This window comes from Heterodontus francisci, chromosome 18 (genome assembly GCF_036365525.1).
Source record: "Heterodontus francisci isolate sHetFra1 chromosome 18, sHetFra1.hap1, whole genome shotgun sequence".
NCBI classification, from domain to species: domain Eukaryota; kingdom Metazoa; phylum Chordata; class Chondrichthyes; order Heterodontiformes; family Heterodontidae; genus Heterodontus; species Heterodontus francisci.
The window spans coordinates 46000333-46020341 of record NC_090388.1 but is presented as its reverse complement, the minus strand read 5'-3'; the positions used below and the strand labels follow the sequence as shown (position 1 = coordinate 46020341).

At 41.4% G+C, this 20009-nt stretch overlaps 1 protein-coding gene across 4 annotated transcripts; it reads right to left on the bottom strand.

The window, feature by feature from the left end:
* Positions 1–2093: 2093 nt before the first annotated feature.
* On the bottom strand, positions 2094–19764 carry LOC137379593 (BH3-interacting domain death agonist-like). Of its 4 annotated transcripts, XM_068050648.1 has the most exons (6): positions 19320–19392; positions 18821–19064; positions 13595–13728; positions 10391–10612; positions 3847–3881; positions 2094–2210 (listed from the first exon to the last, which is right to left on the bottom strand). In XM_068050648.1, the coding sequence occupies exons 1-5, from the start codon at positions 19320–19322 to the stop codon at positions 3870–3872; spliced, it is 615 nt and encodes a 204-aa protein (XP_067906749.1). In that variant the 5' UTR covers positions 19323–19392; the 3' UTR covers positions 2094–2210; positions 3847–3869. The 4 variants fall into 4 exon arrangements, with proteins under 4 accessions (XP_067906749.1, XP_067906750.1, XP_067906751.1 ...); XM_068050649.1 differs by lacking the exons at positions 2094–2210; positions 19320–19392 and adding an exon at positions 19411–19764 and having other exon boundaries at positions 3311–3881; XM_068050650.1 differs by lacking the exons at positions 2094–2210; positions 19320–19392 and adding an exon at positions 19445–19764 and having other exon boundaries at positions 3311–3881.
* Positions 19765–20009: the final 245 nt, after the last annotated feature.

Sequence of the window (20009 nt, the reverse complement as noted above, 5' to 3'; positions counted from 1 at the left end):
TGCCGTCATTATGACCATCTATTTCCACGTCCACAACAGTGGCCAACTTCACCCGTCTCTGCTGCTGAAACCCTCATTCATGCCTTTGTTACCTCTAGATTCGAGTATTCTAACACACTCCTGGCTAGTCTCAGACATTATACTCTCCATAAACTTGAGGTCATCCAAACCCTGCTGCCCGTTTCTTAACCTGCGCCAAGTCCTGTTACCCTATCACCCCTGTGCTCACTGACCTACATTGGCTCCCAATAAAGCAACATTTTGAGTTTAGAATTCTCATCCTTGTTTTCAAATCCATGACCTCTCCCCTATCTCATCTCCAGCCCCACAAGCCTCCAAAATATCTGTGCTCCTCTAATTCTGACCTCGAGCAACCCTGATTTTAATCACTCCATTGGTGGCCACACCTTCAGTTGCCTTAGCCCCAGGCTCTGTAATACCCTCCCTCCATGTCACTTCCCTCCTTTAAGACACTCCTTAAAACCGACCTTGTTGACCAAGCTTTTGGTCATCTAACCTAATATCTCCTTTTGTGTCTCACTGTCATACCTTGTTTTATAATGCTCATGTGAAGCGCCTTGGAACGTTTTACTACATTAAAGGTGCTATATAAATACAAGTGGTAATAACTGCATTCTATTTCTTGGTTATTTTTATGCTGCTTTATCTGGTTTTAAATATTTTTCATTACCTGCAGCAAAATCAAATCATAATTTCAAAGCTATTTCTACTGTAGTAATATTGGAGATTTCAGTCTTTGCACCCAATGCTTATTGAACAGTTGACTACATCATGCTGTGCTGCCAAGTAGGAGGGAGCCTACGATCTGTAATGCAGACCTGGACTAATGTCAGACAAGTAAGCTTCAAAGCCCAGTAATCAGCAAATTTATCATTCCCACTCAATTGACATGTCATGCCATTGTTTTTTTTTGCCCAGCATGTTGGGTGCATTGTACTGTTGAATAATTCCAGAATTGAATGTCAATGGACATTGCTTAAACATTTAGCTTTTTAAAAAGCAAATTTTTCCTGGCATTTGCCTTTGTTGGGAAAAAAAAAGTCTGCACAATTATTATGGCATTCAATGGGTACCCGTTAATTCAAATTACTTAAGTATTTAAATTAAAATTTTAAAATTACACTAATTTAAAATGAGCAGTATAATCATGGTGACAAAAGTATTTCCTTTCTTAAACTTTTCTGTATTTTTTGTGAATTGATGATTGCGCTGATTGTTACTTAAGAAATAAACTGCAGATAGAAAAACAATATTTAGATTAGAATCCATTTGCTTTCCAAGGTTGCAAAAATTGGCATATTGTCCTCAGTTTGATCCTATGTTGCGTTAATTGATCACAGTTTGGGGAGCACTTTAAAAGCCTCTTAGCTTGAGCACCCCACAGATCTGCAAAATCAACCAGGTTCATTTTCCTGACAGTTGTCTACACAAACAGTGCACATATACTACCCATAACAGCATAGTTGGCTGCCAGCATGTGAATATTACTGCTAGCATATATCTTCCATAATATAAAACTAGGCCAGACTTTGCTGTCTGTAGTCACGTTAAGAATCATCATTTGAGAGTAAGGGACTCGAGGAATGCTGCTGCCTGTGCAACCATACCCTGGTATGCATTACACTTTCAGGTGCCAAGGGCATTTAAAGAAAACTCAAATCTAAATATTTATGCTCTAAATCTGGATGTATTTGCTTCTGGAGTTCGTGGGCTGTTTTGTACAGGAGAATTATTAACACATCACAAAACAATTAGGCAGGGGGAAACCAGCTTGTGTTTTTGTTCTGGTTTGTGACTCCAACTTTGAAATTATCTGTGTAAAGAACTTCAGATAAACATCAAGCTTGGTTATGATTTTTCCCTCTCCCCTCCCAACAGTCAAATAGTCTAGTAACACACCATCTTGACTCATGGAGAATGGCCACTGGCGTGCTGTACAGGAAAGCAGTAAATGATCATGGAATGGTATCCAATAAGAATCCATGCATTGAGAAGTAGGAAGAGAATCCAAAGTTGGAATTTGAGGTTAAGATTTTAATACTTTGTAGCTAATCAGCTCTGAAATAGATAAAATAGTTCATCTGGCTTACTGCATTAAACCTAAATAGCATGCTTCACTGCTCCCTCAATCTCAATCCATTGTGCGTCTCGATTGTCATTTTCTGTTCTGGTGGAAGCCCCACCATTCTCTGTAAATAGCATAGGCATATATGAATTATTGCTCCAGTCACAAGTAGGATAGCAAAGAGAACTTTACCCTAGAAGTTGGATTTAGAAAGTGAAACTAACTTCACGAGAAGCATAAATTTATGTTCCCTCACTCGCACTGCAATAGCTTTTTTGATTCCTGATTGTTTTTAAATCCCTTCAGTATGGCTTCCACCCTACCTACAGTGGAATCCAACTTAGTCAGTGGCATCTTGTGAGTAGTGTATTTATCCCTCCTTGATCTAGCTGTAATGCTGGAGATGGATGAGCACTCTACCGTACATGATTCATTCCTACTTGTCCCAACAGCTGGCACAGTTTCTCCAGTTCTGCAGAGTACCCCCTAAGATTGCATCCTTTTCCTCATTTACATTTATCCCTTGGTGCCATTATCCATCAACACCGACGGCGCAGTGGTTAGCACTGCAGCCTCACAGCTCCAGTGACCCGGGTTCGGTTCTAGGTACTACCTGTGTGGAGTTTGTAAGTTCTCCGTGACCGCATGGGTTTCCGCTGGGTGCTCCAGTTTCCTCCCACAGCCAAAGACTTGGACATTGATAGGTAAATTGGCCATTGTAAATTGCCCCTAGTGTAGGAGAATGGTGGGGATGTGGTAGGGAATATGGGATTAATGTAGGATTAGTATAAATGGCTGGTTGTTGGTCAGCACACACTCGGTGGGCCGAAAGGCATGTTTCAGTGCTGTATCTCTCTATGACATGGAGTCACTTTCTATCACACACACCCACTAACATCTAACTCTACCTTTCCTTCACAACTTTGTGGAGTAGCATTGAAACTTTGGTCCTCAGCTATTCAGATAAACCCAGTTTCTACATTCCAACAGTGCCAATGCTTCAAAAATGCTCTTCATTGGCTGTCAAGTGTTTTGGGATGTTTTTAGGTCTTAAAAAGTGAATGCAAGTTTTTTTTTTAAAAAGGACAGACAAGCGATAGAAGCGTTTTTAAATTGAGGCAAAGGGACATGAGAGCTTAAGGACATAAAATGGTTACTTTTTTAAAGTTTGCTTTATAATTTTTTTCTTTCATTGTTAAAATCAGCACTGAAGTACTAAACCACAAAAGTAATGTATATATTTATATAAGTTGTAAGCAACTCCCTTTCTTACATCATCTGACTTGTCTTAACACTTTTCTCATAACATGTAAACTATAAATTCAAAAGATATACAGTAAACTCAAATTAACATTTTCTTGTTCACAAACCACCAGTTTTTACATGGACAACATTGTCATCCACTAGCAATATCCTGTTAACATGTTTCATAATCAATTCATACTGGCATGAATTTAGAAATTACAGTCACCAAAAGAAAATGTGTAGAATAATACAGAATTGAAAGTTTAAAAAAAAAAACAGGAATGCACTTAAAAACAAGCAGCAATAAGTTTTGGCCCATAATCAATTTTATGTCTAATGTTTTCAAATCTGTTTAATTTTTAATTCGGCTGCTGCTCCTACCAGAGATTTCAGTAATTTCATTTCATTTTGTAATACAAAAGAATTTAAAAGGTTCAGTTAAAAGGATTGTTGCAGTGTAACTTAGTTCTACAATACTAAAAATCAAAAGGTAAAGCAGAATCGTATCTTCTAACCTGTTGCTTGCTTGTAGTTTTAATTATATGTTTTGCTGTGAAAGAAAGAAACAAGGATTAAGCTTAAGGTAATTATAATGCTGGAACAGTATGAACAACTATAAAGAGAGAGTTTATTTTAAACCAAAATAAATAATGGTTATCTATAATCCAAATATTTCAGACATAGTGTGATAGAAAATTGTTGGCCATTTTCTATAACAGTTGAGAATCCATTGTTGACCATTTTCTATAATGGTCCAGAATTAAGTACAAAACATATGCATTTGGGTAGAAATCTAATAGTTTGTACATAGAAAGGAAGGGCTTAGGTGGCATAAAAAAAGGACTATATCTCCAACACTTGTTTGGGGAGATAATGGTTAGGAACTGGTGAAAATTTAGGCACAAGGGTAATTGTCTAAGAAGCAATTTTCAAGGCTCAGCTCAGTTTGTTATTCATAGCTTCAGATGCAGGGAGACGACCTAGTGAGAAGACTACAACTTGTATGTTGGTGAAGTTTGTAAGGAACGAGGACAATTATAAAGTAGAATAAAAGGAGCTATAAATCTTTGCAAGTTTTTTTTTTAAAACTCAAGTCATTTCATCTCATTCAGTCCCCGAGTCAAAAAATTGTGATGTCAAGCCCTATTCTGAAGAGGAGAATCTAGGCTGACACTTCAGTACAGTACTGAAGAAGCACTGCAATGTCAGAGGTGCTATGTTTCAGAGGAAACATTAAACCAAGGTCCTGTCTGCTTTCGAAGGCTGACTGTAAAAGGTACTATTCTAAGAAGAGTTGGGAATTTTGGTTTCCTTACCAGTTTTTTTTTTTTTTAAATCCTACAATGAATATCACAAACCCATTATTTGGTCATTTATCTCATTTAAGACCTTGCTGTGTGCAAATTGGCTTCTGAGTTTCCCTACATTTCTGACTACACTCAAAGTACCTAATTATTAAAACTGCTTTGGGATGTCCCAAGGACATGAAAGATACTATCTAAAAGCTAGTACTTTCTTTGCCAACTAAGTAACAGGAAAAATGAAGGTAAAAGAAACCCAATGGGGAAGCATGAATCAGTGGGCAAGTGGCATAAAGCAATTGCTTGACAGCTGAAGTGGAGCTGATTGTCATTCCATACCACCATCCTCACAGGTTTACATTGCAACATTTTTGGAAGGAAGTAGAGGCAGGTCTAATACCTTAGCTGACCATGACCATCAGTGGCTGTGTCAGTCCTCCACTGCATATTAGCTACAGGTATCCTTGCAGCAAATACAAGAAATAGGAGCAAAAGTAGACCATATGGCCCATAAAGCCTGCTCCGCCACTCAATACGATCATGGCTGATCTTGGGCTTCAATTCCACTTTCCTTCCCACTCCCCATATCCCTTGATTCCCTGCAAGACCAAAAATCAATTTATCCCAGTATTCAATGATGGAGCATCCACAACCCTCTGGGGTAGAGAATTCCAAAGATTCACAACCCTTTGAGTGAAGTAATTTCTCATCCAGTCCTGAATGATTGACCCCTTATCCTGAGACTGTGTCCTAGATTCCCAGACCAGTGGGAACAATCTCTCAGCTTCTACCCTATCAAGCCCCGTCAGAATCTTGTATGTCTCAAATAGATCGTCCCTCATTCTTCTAAACTCCAGAGAATATATGCCCAATTTACTCAGCCTCTCATCAGAGGACAACCCCCTCATCCCAGGGACCAATCTAGTAAATCTTCACTGTACTACCCCCAGTGCAAGTATATCCTTTCTTAAATGTGGAAATGAAAACTACACCGTATTCCAGGTGCAGTCTCACCAAACCCTGTACAATTTTAGTAAGACTTCTTTATTCCCGTACTCCAATCCTCTTGCAATAAAGGCCAATTTGCCTTCCTAATAGCCTGCTGCATCTGTATGTTAACTTTGCGCGTTCCTTGTACGGGTATCCCCAAGTCTCTCTGAACATCAACACCTACCAGTTTCACACCTAAAAAAAAAAAATTCTGCTTTTCTATTTTTACAACTAAGGTGAACAACTTCACACTTCCCTACATTATACTCCATTTGCCATCTTGTTGCCCACTCACTTAACCTGTCTACATCTCTTTGCAGCCTTTCTACATCCTCCCCACAGCTTACCTTTGCACCAAGCCTTGTATTATCAGCACACTTAGATACATTACTCTCTGTCTCGTCATCCAAGTCATTAATACAGAGTGTAAATAGCTGAGGCCCCAGCACGGATCTTTGCGGCACCCACTATTCACTGCCTGCCAAGTTGAAAATGTCCCACTTATGCTCACTCTTTGCTTCCTGTCTGTTAACCAATCCTCTATCACGCTAATATATTACCTCCAACACAATGAGCCCTTATCTTACCTATTAATCTTTAATGTGGCACCTTACCGAATGCCTTTTGAAAATCCAGGTATATGACATCTACTGGTACCCCTTTATCTACCCTACTAGTTACGTATCTCCGCTTTAAAGACGTCTGCAAACGCGGCATGAAGTCCTGTGACATTGATCACAAGTTGTGGGAGTCCGTTGCCAGCGATTGCCAGAGGTGGCGGGCAGCCATAAAGGCGGGGCTAAAGTGTGGCAAATCGAAGAGACTTAGCAGTTGGCAGGAAAAAAAGACACAAGCGCAAGTGGAGAGCCAACTGCGAAACAGCCCCGACAACCAATTTTATCTGCAGCACCTGTGGAAGAGTCTGTCACTCTAGTATTGGCCTTTATAGCCACTCCAGGCGCTGCTCCACAAACCACTGACCACCTCCAGGCGCTTACCCATTGTCTCCCAAGACAAGGAGGCCGAAGAAGAAGTTACATCCTCAAAAAAATAAATTTGACAAACCAGATCTCCCTTTAGTAAAACCATGCTGACTTGGAAAAGCATAGTATGATTAGAACAAGTGCAATGTTAATACTTCCTTAATAATAGTTTCTAGAATCTTCCCAACAACTGATATTAGGCTAACTGTGCTGTAGTTCACCGATTTCTCTCTACCTCCTTTCTTGAAAAGCGGTGTAACATTTGCCAACTTCCAGTCTGAGGAGACCATTCCTGAATCTAAAGAATTCTGGAAAATCATAGCAAGCACATCCATTATCTTTGCAGCTATCTCTTTTAGAACCCTAGGGTGTAGGCCGTCTGGTCCTGGGGACTTGTCAGATTTTAGTCCCTCAAGTTTCTCCAATACTTTTTCTCAACTGATATCAATATCCTTAATTTCCTCACTCTTTTTAGCCCCTAGGTTACTGCCTATTTCTGGTATCGAACTTGTCTTCTGTGAAGACAGACACAAAATATTTGTTCAATGCCTCTGCCATTTCCTCATTCCCCGTGATTTCTCCTGTCTCTGCCTCTAAGGGGCCAATGTCTACTTTAGCTATTCTCTTCCTTTTTATGTACTTATAAAAGCTCTTACAATCTGTTTTTATATTGCTGGCTATATTCTATTTTCTCCCTTTTTATCAACTTTTTGGTGGCCCTTTGACATATCTCTTCTAGCCTGGACCCTGTGAAAATAATTCCCACATCCCTTGCCAGCTGCATGCAATAATGTCTGCAGATGTGGTAGCTGACATTTTGGTATAAACAGGCAATCAGGCTATGCTGGAAGATCATCACCCTGGCATGCCTTCTTTTATGCAGCAGCACTTAAAGCATTACATACTGTGAATGGGTACTTCCAAGGAACCATCAGCAGTACAGTCAGTGAAGCATTTCTGGGTCTGCCATTATAGCCTTCCATCTGGGAATAGGAAGGTACATTCACTTCTGGCTGTAGATACTGTGCAGGTGAGCACAGAACACTTCACATGCAGCTTTCCCTGCCTGGCATCCTCCTCTTCTCCCTCCAAAGACCTTGGATAGGGGTTTCACTATGGGGAATTAATTGGTGGCAGTAATGGCGCAAGCAGGATATAGGAAACAGCAAACATTTGGCGCAAAGACTCCTGAGAACTGAAGTACCAACAGAAAAAATACAATGCATAACTGGCCTAAAGACTTCACTTTATATCACCATGCCTTTCAATAGAAGAACACAGTGAATTGCCCATTCCCCACCCACAACCCCGCCCCCGAACCTGCTTGTTCTGTTTTTTTAAAATTCTTTTTTCAATAACTGTTTGGTTAAATTTAACTTCTCGGTTCCTCGATCAGGATTGTGCTACTTTGTTTAGCTACACTTGATTGAAACATATAAGATCCTGAGGGGTCTTGACAGGATGGATGTGGAAAGGATGTTTCTCCTTGTTAGAGAATCTAGAACTAAGGGTCACTGTTTAAAATAAGGAGTCGCACATTTAAGACAGAGATGAGCAGAATTTTTTTCTCTGAGGGTCGTGAGTCATTGGAATTCTCTTCCTCAAAAGACAGTGGACGCAGTCTTTGAATATTTTTAAGGCAGAGGTAGATAGATTCCTGATAAGCAAGGGGGTAGAAGGTTATCTTGGGTAGGTGGAAAATGTGGAGTAAATCAGTTCCGCAATGGGTTGAGTGGCCTACTCCTGCTCCTAATTCGCATGTCTGAATCTGAATCTTTGGCCTCCGTGTCCTGAGACAACAGGTAAGCGCTTGGAGGTGATCAGTGGTTTGTGAAGCAGCGCCTGGAGTGGCTATAAAGGCCAATTCTAGAGTGACAGATTCTTCCACAGGCGCTGCAGATAAAATTGGTTGTCGGGGCTGTTACACAGTTGGCTCTCCCCTTGCGCTTCTCTCTTTATTCCTGCTAACAGCTAAGTCTCTTCCACTTGCCACTCTTTAGCCCCGCCTTTATGGCTGTCCACCAGCTCTGGCAATCACTGGCAACTGACTCCCACGACTTGTGATCAATGTCACAGGACTTCATGTCGCGTTTGCAGACGTCTTTAAAGCGGAGACATGGACGGCCGGTGGGTCTGATACCAGTGACGAGCTCGCTTTACAATGTGTCCTTGGGGATCCTGCCATCTTCCATGCGGCTAACATGACCAAGCCATCTCAAGCATCGCTGGCTCAGTAGGGTGTATGTGCTGGGGACGTTGGCCGCCTCATTGGAGATATGGTCCTGCCACCTGATGCCAAGGATTCTCCTGAGGCAGCGAAGATGGAATGAATTGAGATGTTGCTCTTGGCTGACATACATTGGCCAGGCTTCGCTGCCGTAGAATAAGGTACTGAGGACACAGGCTTGAAACACTCAGACTTTTGTGTTCCGAGTCAGTGCGCCATTTTCCCACACTCTCTTGGCCAGTCTGGACATAGCAGCAGACGCCTTTCCCATGCGCTTGTTGATTCCTGCATCGAGAGACGATTACTGGTGATAGTTGAGCCTAGGTAGATGAACTCTTGAACCACTTCCAGAGCGTGGTCGCCGATATTGATGGATGGAGCATTTCTGATGTCCTGTCCCATGATGTTCGTTTTCTTGAGGCTGATGGTTAGGCAAAATTCGTTGCAGGCAGCCGCAAACCTGTCGATGAGTCTCTGCAGACACTCTTATGCGTGGGATGTTAATGCAGCATCGTCAGCAAAGAGGAGTTCCCTGATGAGGACCTTCCGTAATTTGGTCTTCGCTCTAAGACAGGCAAGGTTGAACAACCTGCCATCTGATCTTGTGTGGAGGAAAATTCCTTCTTCTGAAGACTTGAACTCATGTGAGAGCAGCAGGGAGATGATCCAAAACAGTGTAAGTGCGAGAACATAGCCCTGTTTCACACCACTCAGGATAGGAAAGGGGTCTGATGAGGCAACGCTATGCTGAATTGTGTCTTTCATATTGTCATGGAATGAGGTGATGATACTTGGCCTACTCCTGCTCCCATTAAGCTGCCATAAACTGGTTCATCTACGCGCCAAGATGATTCCACCCCATCCCATTTTCACCAACAGGACAGCCCAGCCACATATACCATCACAGGAACTTTTATTAGTTTGACTTTGCAAAAGACAGATAGAAGAAGCACCAAACATTAACTCTTCCTGTGTTCTGATGAAAGGTCATCAACATGAAAAATTAAATCGGTTTCTCTCTCTCAACACGTGCTGTCTGCCCTGCTGAATATTTTCACCATTTTCCATTTTCATTTCAGATTCCCAGCAGTCTCATTTTGCTTTTGTACTAGCTCTTCCTCTCTTTCCCCCCAAACAGCCCAGCTGAAAATGCTCTGGCAACCAACCAATTTCAAATTGGTAATCTAGTGTAACTGCTAGGGTAACTTAGCTTTTTTGGCCTATCTGGTCCTTCACTCTTGCATTATATTGCAGTCTACGTTTATGTTGCATCACATGTTTAAGATGTTTGCAATATTTTTAAAATAAATTCAGTGAAATAAACTGAATTTTTAAAATAAAAGCAAAATACTGCGGATGCTGGAAATCTGAAATAAAAACAAGAAATGCTGGAATCACTCAACAGGTCTGGCAGCATCTGTGGAAAGAGAAGCAGAGTTAACGTTTCGGGTCAGTGACCATTCTTCGGATGAATTTTTAAAAGCTTTGTGACATTCGTTTTACTGCCTTACCAATCCATGCTGTAGCTTAAATACCTCAAAAGTTATAAGAAACCTACCCATCCTCCTATATTATGAATGTAATTTTGGAGCCTATTGCTTATGTATTGTACAGTGGTTCTGAAGATGCGTGGAAGCAATCGAGGTTTTTCTAATACAGTCTTTTTGAGCAGCATCAGTGCCAGTAACAAGACGACTTTCTCCTGGGGCATATCTCGAGTAACATCATCTCTTTGATTGGTCAAACGTGTAATCATGGAAGACATAATAATGGTTCCATCCTGGTTTAAAAAAAAAGATGTATGAAATTCAGCTGATAATTATTCTGATTACATTTACATGTAGTTAATGGATATTAGTTTTATAGGCTCAATTTATAAAAATGTAATCCAACATCCTGTATAAAACAAATACATATATTACTAACGTGGAATTAAAATGAATTTGTGGCAACTGCAGGCAACACACATTGATCTGATTCATAAATCTCAGCAAAATGAGGGATAGAACTCAGCAGCTCCGGTGCTGTTTAAGCTCGATTTCTTCAGGCTGTTTTAGTTTCCTATTTTGAATCATTATCTCACTGTAGCAGACATGAAAATGCCAATTCAGTGAGCAGTTCTTGTGCATTTTCCATTTCACATGACTGTGTAATCTTATTTGTTTTTGAGAAAGCAGAGGGGAAAATAATGAATTATAACTCAGCTTCCGGAGGCAAAAGCATAATATTTTAAATGTAATTTTCTAATAATGTTGAAGTCTCCTTTTCACAAACATGCCTTTATTTTCCATTACTTACAAATGCTGGTTTACATTTAAATCACACAAGTATAAAGGAACACCGAGTTATAATATGCTGTAGGAGTGAATCTAACAGTGTCTGCCATTAGCTAGACTTACCCTTGCTCATTTAATCTTATCGATATTTTGCGCCACAAGTCACTGGAAGTATGCAGTGAGGGAAATCGGGCAGCTGGGACCTTAGTGAATGAAGCAAGCAACTATGTACCTCTATCAATCAGTTTCAAGATTGTGAAAAATAACAGGGCAGGGATTAAAAAGTATAAATTAGAGTGGGTGAATTCAATGTCAAAACAGATACAGAAAGAAATTAAAGAAAAAAGATACAAAGGAAAAGTAAAAGTTAATTTTAAATTTCACATGAAGATATTCAACAATTAAAAGCCTGAATGTATTAGACTCCATACTTCTAATAGTTAACTTTTGGTGCCAGCAAGGTTAATTCGCAGTAAAGACAGCTAATCCAAGTTAAATTAAATATGCACAGGTGTTAAACGATGCCAAAATAGGCTCCTTGCGTCACTTCAGACCAGCTCTAAATTTTCTATGGTAAGTTTAGTTTGTTACCATCGTGAAAATACCGCAACTCCATGCTGCTCAATGCATTTCAATGGTGAGCCAGACAGCGAGATGCCATTTTTTGCCAAGATAACAGCACAGCGGTACATCTTTGACAGCAACTTATGGATTTCCACATTTAATCGTATATCTTCCCGCAGCTGAAGTTGCTGTTGTATTTGTGCATTATACAGTTTTCAGATACTAAATCACATCAGAAGACTTTCACGTGAGATTAGTATAGCAATTCTTTGTAAAACCCTCTGCTGTGTTTACTTTATAAAAAAAAGAGACAAGCACACAGCAGGCGGTTTTGCACTGAAATTCTGTTTAGTCAAAACTAAACTGCCATCTGCCTGTATTTAGATAGGCGGTGACTCAAAAAGCTTCTTCATTTAAGAACACATCATTTCCTTTGCAGCTGAAACACCGATGTTTTTAATTAACATTTCTATTACTAGATACAAGGAGTTAGCGAAACACACCAGCAGTGATGTTTCCCACCAGTTGCAAATTATAGCCACATTTCTGCCTTTGTGTAAAGATGCCACCAGATTACTTTTATGAATTAAATAGATTCACTGCAAAGCATTAACAATTTATTTTTGTTTATGAATCTATTTTTGCTTCTTTGAGGCATGCATATCAACCTTTGAAGGACATAAACTGTTTTGGTCTTACCCTGTGCACACTTTTATTCGAGATCTACGTAGTTTTTTTTGTATTTTTATCCCACCAATGCTTTCCTACTATTATATTTATTCCTTTAATCTGTTGCTTGGCTCTGCTGAAAATATACTTCAAACTACATAGAAATTAAAATCCACATTTGGAATACGAGCAAGCACAGAATCAACAGACAACAGCTTTTGGGATCTGTGCATGCAACAACTTCCACTTGCATCCAAAGGCCTTTCACAGATACAAAGGCAGGAATGGAGAGTTTAGAAAAAGTGACTAAAACCGTGGTAAAGAGATTGAGATTTTAAAGGGCAAAAAGAAGAAAAGATTAGGTAGAGAATTCAAGAGAGTAGGATCAAATCACCTGAAGACTGTGCTGCAAATGTTGGGATGAATAGGGGCATGGACAGAGGCAACAGAGGGTTTGTAGGAGCGGGAGGAGAAGTGGGGGAATATAGGGCTGTCGGGGGTGGTAGGCATCGGATAGAGAGGCCGAAGCTCTGTAGATCGTCTCCAGTCCCACTTGCCCATCACTCCCATTCTCAGTGACAAATTGGCAATGCATCCTCATTTTTATACCACTCATGAATGAGATGAGCTTGAAGAGGGCAGAGAAGGGGAAGCTCGGGAAGAAACGGCAGAGGGAGGAGGACACAGTGATGGAAAAGGTTAAGAGGCAAAGCAAAGGGGAGCATGCAGCAAAGGAAGCTTCACGGATAATTGTGATCTTCAGAAATCCATGGGTTCGTTGCACATTTCGTGCTTAAGGGGAGGACAGAGGGGGACAGGAGAAAGGGCTGGTTGTAGCAAAAGAAAGGAACCTGGGTTGCCCTTGTCCTTCAGGATGATCTTGGATTCGTAGAAGTTATGGCAGAGGACAACAAAGTAAGTTAATGTTTGATGTAGTCAAGTCAAATCTGGCAATGAATGGCTACACCAGGTGTGTGCAAGGTATTCTCAAGTATACATCCTTCTAACTCGAGTGTGAAATTCTGGCTGTATTGGGGAATGACAGTGACGGTTTTACTGGGAACAAGAGTACTGAAGATAGATGCAAAGGATCGGTTAAGAGAGTGGACAATTGTAGAAGTATCCTGAGAAGTGAAAAGACAAAAAGGAAAAAAAAATCACTAATCTACTGTTCTTGAAACTGTGTGCCCATAAAATTACAGATGGCATTTGTATTTTTCTAAAAGCTTAGTAAATAGATTATGACATCCTACCTCTTGGGGTTGAATCATTTCATTCTCATGGATAAATTCTTCAACCAAGTCACGATTAATACTTTGATCCAGCCTATCTCCCATCTCTGCTAAATGTGCAGCTATTGTTCTGTACAATTCTTCATTTGGATTTACTGAAAATAAAGTGACAGGGAATTAGTTTTTAAACTCAGCTACAACCATCTGAATATTTAAAAAGATTTAGTCAAAACAGTTGTCACATTTATATCTTCACAAAAGTTTTTAAGAGCACTTATTTTAAATGAGATCAGCATCAATGCATAAGAAAAAGCCACAGTTGTGATGACAAGAAATTTAGACAAAGAAAACCATTTGACCCATCTTAATTCATTCATCCAGAACAACCCTGCACTCCTCCATTGCTATCTAATTGTTCCTTAAACGATTCTGGGTTTTTGTCACCACTACTCTATCCAATACTGTCTGAAGAACTTCCCGAGATCAGTCCTAAATTTACCTTTTACTTGTTTGAATCTGTATCTCCTTGTTCTACTCCCAGTTTAAGAGTAGAATTCTAGATTAACCTTTTGCATAGCTCTACAAGATCCTATCTCAAACACCTCCTTTCAAGGATGAAAAGCCTAGATTTCTTCAGCCTTTCCTCAAGTATTACCTGAAAAAGGCTGAGCATCCTGGCTCTTTTCTGCACTGCTTTAAGATCTCCCTTGTTTATCGGCAACCAGAAGTGGATGCAGCACTCAATGCATGATCTGACCAGAGCACTGTACAGATGGATCCTTTGACTTATATTCAATGATTTTGGCTATGTAGTTCAACATTCTATTGGCTTTGATGATTCCTGCTCTGTACTGGCTAGACATGTGTACACAGTTTACTAGGTCTCTTTCCATTTCAACCTTTGTATTTCAAGAAATATGAGTCACCCATTTTCCTTCCCAAATGCAATACATTGTCTAATCACCCACATTTTAACTCATTCTGTAATTTGAAATTCCTCCTTTAATTCTACTGCCCTTCCCAGTTGTCTGCAAACTAACAAAATAGCATTGAGTTTCTGAATCCAAATCATTGATGTCAATTAGTAACAGTACTGGTCCCATCAGCAAACCCTGGCACACTTCACTCAGTACTTCCCCTCTCCCCACACCCAATATTAACAGTCAATTTTTTATCCTTCAGCAATTTCTTAGCTATTGCTAAAGTTTTGTCCAGAATCCCCAGACCCTTGAGCTTAACTAGTAGCCATTCATCTATATCTTTATCAAATGCCTTTGGAAACTCTGAGTACACAACGTCAAAAGGATTTAACCACAGGCTACTTGGTTGTCACTTCCTCAAAGAAGTTAACATGGTTGTTTAAGCAAGCCCTTCTAAAGCTGTGCTGACTGCGATTCACTAGGTTGTTAATCCCTAAGTATGGTCCCAATGCCATTAATTTACATTGAACTTAAGTAAAGATGAATGAGTCTTTGGTTGTCGTGTCCCTGTGTGTTTAGTCATTCTTTCTGAATATGGGCACTATATCAGCCTGCTTCCAACTTACTGGTATGTCTCCAGTGATCATTGGCTCCCTCATGAGGATTCACTGCTTTACAAATCTCTTCCCTAGTATTGTTTCAACGCTCTGGGATAAATACTACCTAACGTGGGGATTTGCCTGTTTAAAGAGAACTTTTCTTTTTAAAAAAAAATAAAGGAAACCACCAGTGTTAAAAGGCAAGGTTTCTGCTTATTATCCATTTGTAAAGTGTTCATATGTGGATGCTGGGTAAGAACAGCATCAGGCTCAGCTGTGGTCCACTTCCACAGTCAAATCACTAGAGATCATTTTATTTATTTATTTATTTATTGATACAGCACTGAAACAGGCCCTTCGGCCCACTGAGTCTGTGCCGACCATCAACCACCCATTCATACTAATCCTGCACTAAACCCATATTCCTACAACATCCCCACCTGTCCCTATATTCCCCTACCACCTACCTCTACTAGGGGCAATTTATAATGGCCAATTTACCTATCAACTGCAAGTCTTTTGGTGGTGGGAGGAAACCGGAGCACCCGGCGAAAACCCACGCAAACACAGGGAGAACTTGCAAACTCCACACAGGCAGTACCCAGAATCGAACCCGAGTCACTAGAGCTGTGAGGCTGCAGTGCTAACCACTACGCCGCCCAAACAAGACAAACTACCTATAAAACAAATCAATTATGTAATCTTTTTCTCAGAAAAGACCACATCATATAGTGCCCATCTATGTTAGGAAAATGGCTATTTGCCCAAATCGTCAAAGGTAGTGCAGGACTATTTAATGTATCCCAACATGAGTCAGGAGGAGAGAAGATAAGCTGGCGGGGGGGGGTGGGGAGAGAAATTGGAGTGGGTGGAAACTTTCATTCTGAAAGGCAGTGCTGAGAAAGGCAGCTGTGGTTGAAGAGCTTAATGTGGCAGCTCTAGAATTTTAGTCTTGACAGACATAGTTAAACTACATTCTGTACTGAAATCAATTAGAAACTATGGAGATGAAAAACTCTTCCTACTTCCTTCACCTACTCATGTTTTGAGTGTACTACTGGAACATCGGGTACCAAACAGATCAGCAAACTTATTTTCTGTTATCGGGAATATATGGAAGCATTGGCCAAAATGCCTGAATATAGTCAGAACCATGGAACTGCAGCCTAGCAAAAATTAAACTCCATAGGGGAAATAGAGAAAATAGGAGGAGGCCATTCGGCCCTTCAGGCCTGCTCTGCCATTTAAAAAAAGATCATGGCTGATCGTCTAATTCAGTAGCCTGTTCCCGCTTTTTCCCCATATCCCTTGATCCCTTTGGCATTATGAAATATATCCATCTCCTTCTTGAATATATTTAATTATTTGGCCTCCAGTGCCTTCTGCGGTAGAGAATTCCACAGTATCGCCAACCTCAGTGAAGAAATTTCTCATCTTGATTCTAAATGGCATACCCTGTATCCTGAGACCCCGGGTCTGGGGTCCCCAGCCATCGTGAACATCCTCCCTGCATCTAGTTTGCCTAGTCCTGTTGGAATTTGAGAGGTTTCTATGAGATCACCTCTCATTCTTCTAAACTCTAGTGAATACAGGCCTAGTCGACCCAATCTCTCCTCAGGTGTCAATCCTGCCATGCCAGGAATCAGCCTAGTAATTCTTCTTTGCATTCCCTCCATGGCAAGAACATCCTTCCTCAGATAAGGAGACCAAAACTGCACACAATAGTCCAGATATGGTCTCACCAACGCTCTGTACAACTGCAGTAAGACATCCTTGCTCCTGTACAAAGAACAGAGAACAGTATAGTATAGGAACAGGCCATTCGGCCCTCCAAGCCTGCACCGATCTTGATGCCTGCCTAAACTAAAACCTTCTGCACTTCCGGGGACCATATCCCTCTATTCCCATCCTATTCATGTATTTGTCAACATGCCTCTTAAGCATCGCTATCGTACCTGCTTCCACCAACTCCCCCGGCAGCAAGTTCCAGGCACTCACCACCCTCTGTGTAAAGAACCTGCCTCGCACATCCCCTCTAAACTTTGCCCCTCTCACCTTAAACCTATGTCTCCTAGTAACTGACTCTTCCACCCTGGGAAAAAGCTTCTGACTATCCACTCTGTCCAAGCCACTCACAACTTTGTAAACCTCTATCATGTCGCCCCCTCCACCTCCGTCGTTCCAGTTAAAACAATCCGAGTTTATCCAACCTCTCCTCATAGCTAATGCCCTCCAGACCAGGCAACATCCTGGTAAACCGCTTCTGTACCCTCTCCAAAGCCTCTACATCCTTCTGGTAGTGTGGCGACCAGAATTGCACGTAATATTCTAAGTGTGGCCTAACTAAAGTTCTGTACAGCTGCAGCATGACTTGCAAATTTTTATACTCTATGCCCCAACCGATGAAGGCAAGCATGCCGTATGCCTTCTTGACTACCTTATCCACCTGCGTTGCCACTTTCAGTGACCTGTGGACCTGTACGTCCAGATCTCTCTGCCTGTCAATACTCCTAAGGGTTCTGCCATTTACTGTATACTTCCCACCTGCATTAGACCTTCCAAAATGCATTACCTCACATTTGTCCGGATTAAACTCCATCTGCCATTTCTCCGCCCAAGTCTCCAACTGATCTATATCCTGCTGTATCCTCTGACAATCCTCATCACTGTCCGCAACTCCACCAACCTTTGTGTTGTCTGCAAACTTACTAATCAGACCAGCTACATTTTCTTCCAAATCATTTATATATACTACAGACAGCAAAGGTCCCAGCACTGATCCCTACGGAACATCACTAGTCACATCCCTCCATTCAGAAAAGCACCCTTCCACTGCTACCCTCTGTCGTCTATGACTGAGCCAGTTCTGTAACCATCTTGCCAGCTCCCCTCTGATCCCGTGTGACTTCACCTTTTGTACCAGTCTGCCACGAGGGACCTTGCCAAAGGCTTTACTGAAGTCCATATAGACAACATCCACTGCCCTTCCTTCATCAATCATCTTCGTCACTTCCTCAAAAAACTCAATCAAATTAGTGAGACACGACCTCCCCTTCACAAAACCATGCTGCCTCTTGCTAATAAGTTCATTTGTTTCCAAATGGAAGTAAATCCTGTCCTGGAGGATCCTCTCTGATAATTTCCCTACCACTGACGTAAGGCTCACCTGCCTATAATTTCCTGGATTATCCTTACCACCCTTCTTAAACAAAGGAACAACATTGGCTATTCTCCAGTCCTCTGGGACCTCACCTGTAGCCAATGAGGATGCAAAGATTTCTGTCAAGGCCCCAGCAATTTCTTCCCTTTCCTCCCTCAGTATTCTGGGGTAGATCCCATCAGGCCCTGGGGACTTATCTACCTTAATGCTTTGCAAGACACCCAACACCTCCTTCTTTTTGATAATGAGATGACTGAGACTATCTGCACTCCCTTCCCTAGGCTCATCATCCACCAAGTCCCATCATACTTCTGGGAGGGAGGGGAAGGACTGACAGTGTAGGAAATGGAATGGACAAGGTCGAGGATCCAGTCAGCCACGGCGGAGGGGAATCCTTGGTTGAGGATAAAGGGAAATGCGTTGGAAACACTGGTGTCATCATCAGAACAGATGTGACAGAGATGGAGAAGCTGGGAGAAATGGAATAACGTCCTTACAAGAAGCAGGGTGGGAGGAAGTGCCAAGGTACCCATGGGAATCAGTGGGCTTATAGTAAAATATATAGTACCTTCATCCAAATCAAAACGATAGGCTATCTGAATAGGTCCTGAACAGCAATGTCCATCTGTCTGAATATCATCATCAAATTTGGATCCCTTTCTAAGTTCTTTCTCAAGTTGCTGAATTTCTTGTTTGTAGGTTCGATTTTCAACTTTCTTTTCCTGAAGAAACTGCAACAAAATGCGTTGGGTTTGTTCGCCAAATGAAGCATCAACATTCCAGGACATATTCGTAACGTCCCTTCCCTTGTCCTGTAGTTTGAAACAGAAGTAACACGGAATTTTTAGATGCAAGACCAATTAGTTGCAGCAAGTCCACCTGAGTTAAGGCAAGTTTTGGGGGAGTAAACTATACGACGTGACAAGTTAATTGATTCTTGTAACATACTCCGAAGAGACGAGTACACTCTCATGCATGATCTACGCAACTTGACATTTAGAATAAGGAAATGCAGAGACCGGAAGCCGAAACAGATTTGTTATTTCAAAATGTTAAAACATTCCCACCATTAACAAAGCTTATTAAAGGGAGAATATGTGATCGCAACATGAAGCAGCGAGAAGAGTTATCGGTAAAGACAGCAGCTCCGTTACTCACTGATCACCCGGCCAGAATGTCACTGTTACTTTACCGGATCTGGTTAAAAGCAGAGCCCGCCCGTCCAACGCGAGCTGCTGGGAAATCTGAATGCAGAACTTCCCCCTTTCCCGCGACATAAAACATCAAACTCCTTCACACAATACACCAATATTAAAACATGCTCCTTGATTCAGTTTAACCTCGCACAGCCCCAAGTTATTAAAAAAAACACGTTTCCTTCTGCCCAAAACATTGGCGCCAAAGTGTATCCAAATGGAATCCCCGGCGCCAGCCCTGCTCCCGCGAATGGGGGGGGGGGGCGAGTCACGTGAGGCAGCACGCGGCTCAGACTGTAACACAAGTTACAACTTGTCCCGCTCCGCCCCACACTCCAAAAATCCCTCTCCCTGAAAACATGTGCCCAGCAGGTTTCGTTTCCTCTTCGCGCTGCCCTTGAAACTCAGGCGAAAGCTGTTATTCGCCCAAACGGTAGCAAGTTCCTGAAGTATTCAATCGCGACTAATACTGTCTTATATATAGTGAGAAGCAGCGAAGAGCCTGGAACTGGGTGATACACATCCTTAAAGCCCGGGTGAAGTAGATTAGCATAGAATGGT